Raw genomic sequence first — 4,154 nt, forward strand, 5'->3', positions numbered from 1 at the left:
GAGTACAATTAAAATTCACATTAACCAAGATAAGCTTAGTCCCTGAACAACCAACAAAAACCCATGCAATATTTTGATATAAATGGCACAATGAATGTCAGAGTTAACCAAGAGGAGGGCGGCCGCGTGAGCCTCGTCAGAGTTGGTGAATATCTACAGTGCAACAACAAACTGTAACTGCTGAAGCATTTAACTGTCACAGACCCCTTGCTGATGCGATTAGCAAAAAACATCAGAGGGATTTTGAGGCATCGAAAGCAGTAGGTTCCTCAGGACATGGTCCGGCTTCAACTTCTCATATGGCAATTTACCGTGCACGCTGGCGTGGAATCCTCGTAGTCGAAATCGTAGCCCATAAGCTGGCACATCAACAGGATTATGAAAAAAAATTAGAAACAAAACCTGTAGTTTAAATACTATGAAACTAACAGAAACTTGTTAATCTAAGCGTTGTGGGACATATATACCTTCAGACCGGCCATTGTAGTTCCTTATTCCCTGTACAAATTTAGGCACATCTTGGGACCAGGCTCTCCTCAATCTGAAACTTGTTCAACATGTAGTCTGCGATTTCATAGATACAACTATATGAGCACACAAATTCTGTAGCATGAAAACCGAAGATTGGTGTAAGTTTATTATTTTTCGTGCTCGGCTGGGAACCGCTCCGCTAGTTTGTCACGCTGGGCGGCACATGATATGATAATGCCATTGTGCTACTACTGACAGTAGGTCCATGTAAGACAGATTATCTGAAATCCTAATCGAATTCAATCCTAATGATGGTATACAATCCTTCAAAAGGCAAGAACACACTCTAGAATTTGACACATTAATGTTCTGTGCGACTGAAATGCCCATTTCCTTGGAGACATCCGAAAAATTCTGAAGGAAACACACTTCAAGTTATAGAAGACTTTATAATTGCAGGTAATCAAAGTTATGAACCAAAAAAATTGAAATGGCTACTGTACCTCAAAGATTTGCTTGATGTAAGGCTTCTCTGGAGGCTTTGATACATGCATCCAGAGATCATTGCTCCAGGAACCAATGATATTCAAGTAAATTGCATAGTCAATAATATCACACACATGTTGGCCAAAACTTCAAGCCACTGTAACAAAAATTGATAACCCCGCCAGATGTTAATCCAAAGAGAAGATTAAACTTGCTTCTGGTCTTAGGGCTTGAATAGATGTGTGAAAAGACCCTTGCAATTTTCAGAAGAGCTACAGCTCCGCTTCCATTGCTATCACTTCCCATGGAAAGCGCCTGAGAACATATGTATTATGAAAATATCAGAAATAATATCAAAGAAGATTCTTGGAATATTTTTTCAGGGTTACATATAGGTGCAACACCAAAAGTGTCAAAGTCTGCAACTATGGCAATAGATGGCATGTATGTGAGTACACCATACACCATATTCAGAGTTGATGAGACTGAATAATATCAGTTCAAACAGGGCAGCGTGATCAACCTGCTCCAAAATAACACACCCATGTGAATCCATTAAAATGTCCGTTTTTGCTTGCCATCATTATTAACAAACAGAGCCAAACAGAAAATATTACAATGTCAAAGCATTTATTCACATAGGCCATAGGCTCTCCATAGAAGCAGATGATACATACATGATATAAGGAGCGACAAGTCTGTCATACCAATGGTGAGCAGAGTGGCTTCTTCAGCAGGTTCTGACTCGTCGGCATCCAGCTTCTGCCAAAGCACGACATGGAGGTACACATGGTTCTCCGTCTTCTTGAAGTTCCATGGCACGTGCTCCCTTCTGAATCCCAGGAACAAGTTCATGTCCACGTACAGCCCACATCCAACCTATACACAAACATAGATAGAAAGAAACAATTCACTTATAATTCCTTTAGCGGTAATCAATGATTGTGACCACAGTTAACCACAAAGAAGATGTAATCAGTGAAGATAAGCATGGACCAACCTTTTAGCAGATTCTTCTTTTTAGTGAACACCATACGGGCAAGTTCCTTTTTTCCTGGATTGCAATAACACCATAGCATGAAAATCTGATAAGCAAATGGCACAACTAATTGGTCATTGCACAAAAAAACAGCCAAATACGACATCTTCCTAATTATAGGAATCCAAACCATCCATAGGACACATATGACCAATATAACAAATTGCTAGAGTAGATGTACAGTCATGTTGTTCAAAAATCTTTAGAAACAAATTGCAGTTGAGGGCTCACAAAATTGCAGTTGGGGACTCACCTTGTAGATGCAGGCTAGCGTATCTTGGCGAGGAGGCAGTGGCTGTGTGCTTGGAGGGCCCGGCCGTCGCGCCGGCTTCGCTTTGCTCTGCTTGTGTCTGCCGCCGTATCGGCTCCCATGACACAATTCATCTTGAGATATATACTGATGACAACTTTTTTAGTGTAATATTCCTTCACAAAAGAAAGCTCAATTTGCAGTGGATCAGAAACCAGCCAGTCCCTTAACCAGGTATATGATATTTGCTACTCCTTTTATTTTGTAAATCGCATGCGTCCGGAATAACATTACTACACTGCATCATGAGTTAGGAAAAAATCAAGCTTATAAATGAGAACACAAAAACTCCGACTTCCTTATTTTTCTCCTAAGAGAACCAATTCATCTTGAGTATACCACAACCTAAAATTGGCACTATCCACTATCCTTACCGTTGCAAATACTTGTGAAAAAAGATACAGCAAAATTTTGAGTATACCACACCTAAAATTGGCACTATCCAGTATCCTTACCATTGGAAATACAGAGGGTTGCCGCCGATGATGAAGTGGTGGCTATGGATCTTGTCAGAGAAGTGCTTCCTCCTCCTCCCCTCGCCGTACACCTAACCATGAGTTCTTCGCGTCCTCTGTCCTTCCTACCACCAACTGCTCTGTAGTGCAAAGCCTACAAATTACAGATTAAGCTGCAATTAGAAGCAAACCGATAGAAGTATGTCCAAACTGAAAAATAATGAAATTTACTCTATTGTAAGAAAAGTAAATCAAAACCACAGTCAATTTCACCGGTTGTGCATTTATTTGGACCATTGGTAAGACAATCAAGAGTGCACTGAATAATGCCTGTGATCTAATAAAACAATTCCAGCAACTCAATGCATTCAGCCACAAACATGGTATACAAAAATTGTTATTTTACGTACTAATTACATATAAGTAATAACCATTGAGAAAATGGAATCAAGAACCCAAAGTAAATCTTAACCAGATGTCTTCCATCTAGAAATTGCAGCTGGCCACCCACTTGTACCTCTTAATCAATGAGTATCTAGGAGGGGAATGGGGGAGGACAAATGAGAGGAAGATGACCTGCGCCGGGAAGCTCCTGTGCCGCTGTTGCCTCATTCCGCGTGGCTCCACTGTCGGGCCTTTCCTACCCACTTTCCGTCGATTGTCCGCACCGCGGCCACCGCTGCGTTGTGGACGAGATGATCAGAAAAGGAAGCAAACAAAGAGGCGGCCATAGTTGGATCCCTGGAGACGGACACACATGGACAGCGATGGTGGAGGAGAATGGGGGAGTAAATCAGCGGCGGCAACGGTGACCTTCAGGCGATGACGTGTAGAGGAGGGGAGCACGGGACAACCCATGACGACGGAGCGGGCGCACGGCGGCGACCAACCCGGCTGGATCTGCAGGGCCTTCACCGCCAACGGGGGAGCAGCGGTGTGCGGCGGCAGGGCCTATGAGAGGAGGAGGAGTGGAGAGAGGACAGAGGATTGGGTTGGTAGAGCCGAGGAGGAAGGATCAGGGGCGGCGGCGGCGGCTGGAGAACGAGGGAAAAGAGGAGGAGGAGGCGGCGGCAGCGGCAAAGAGGGAAGGCCTCGTGGCCTCGTGCAGTCTGGTGAAGACCCGGGATCAATCCCGTGTGTGTGAGCGACTTGACCAATCCCGCCGCGTTCGTTTGTCGTTTCCTATCCGACGTGGCTAGCGCGAGCGCTCGCCTTTGATGCATAGCTGAATGGTTTTAATATTCCTATTGCATGGGCCAGCCCAGGCATGGATTTCTCTGTGTGAAAAAGCTTTTTATCATTTATAGGTGGCATTTTTATTTAAAAAAACTTATAGATGGTATTGATGGATAATATTTTGCAATTTTGGGGCAATTTTGCTAATGTATAATAA

At 43.4% G+C, this 4,154-nt stretch overlaps 1 protein-coding gene across 12 annotated transcripts; it reads right to left on the minus strand.

Moving 5' to 3' along the window:
* LOC125521378 lies at positions 1–3,880 on the minus strand. 12 transcript variants are annotated; one of them, XR_007289226.1, is made up of 9 exons: positions 3,575–3,880; positions 3,338–3,440; positions 2,762–2,915; positions 2,250–2,544; positions 1,958–2,011; positions 1,665–1,836; positions 975–1,272; positions 468–564; positions 1–359 (listed from the first exon to the last, which is right to left on the minus strand). XR_007289226.1 is itself a non-coding variant. In XM_048686437.1 (4 exons), exons 1-4 carry the CDS (start codon positions 3,617–3,619, stop codon positions 2,377–2,379), a joined length of 375 nt encoding a protein of 124 aa, XP_048542394.1. In that variant the 5' UTR covers positions 3,620–3,880; the 3' UTR covers positions 2,249–2,376. The 12 variants fall into 12 exon arrangements, 1 of the variants encoding a protein (XP_048542394.1); XR_007289221.1 differs by having other exon boundaries at positions 2,762–3,440; XR_007289220.1 differs by having other exon boundaries at positions 2,762–3,440; positions 3,519–3,880.
* Positions 3,881–4,154: the final 274 nt, after the last annotated feature.

The sequence above is a fragment of the Triticum urartu genome, chromosome 7 (assembly GCF_003073215.2).
Source record: "Triticum urartu cultivar G1812 chromosome 7, Tu2.1, whole genome shotgun sequence".
NCBI classification, from domain to species: Eukaryota; Viridiplantae; Streptophyta; class Magnoliopsida; order Poales; family Poaceae; genus Triticum; species Triticum urartu.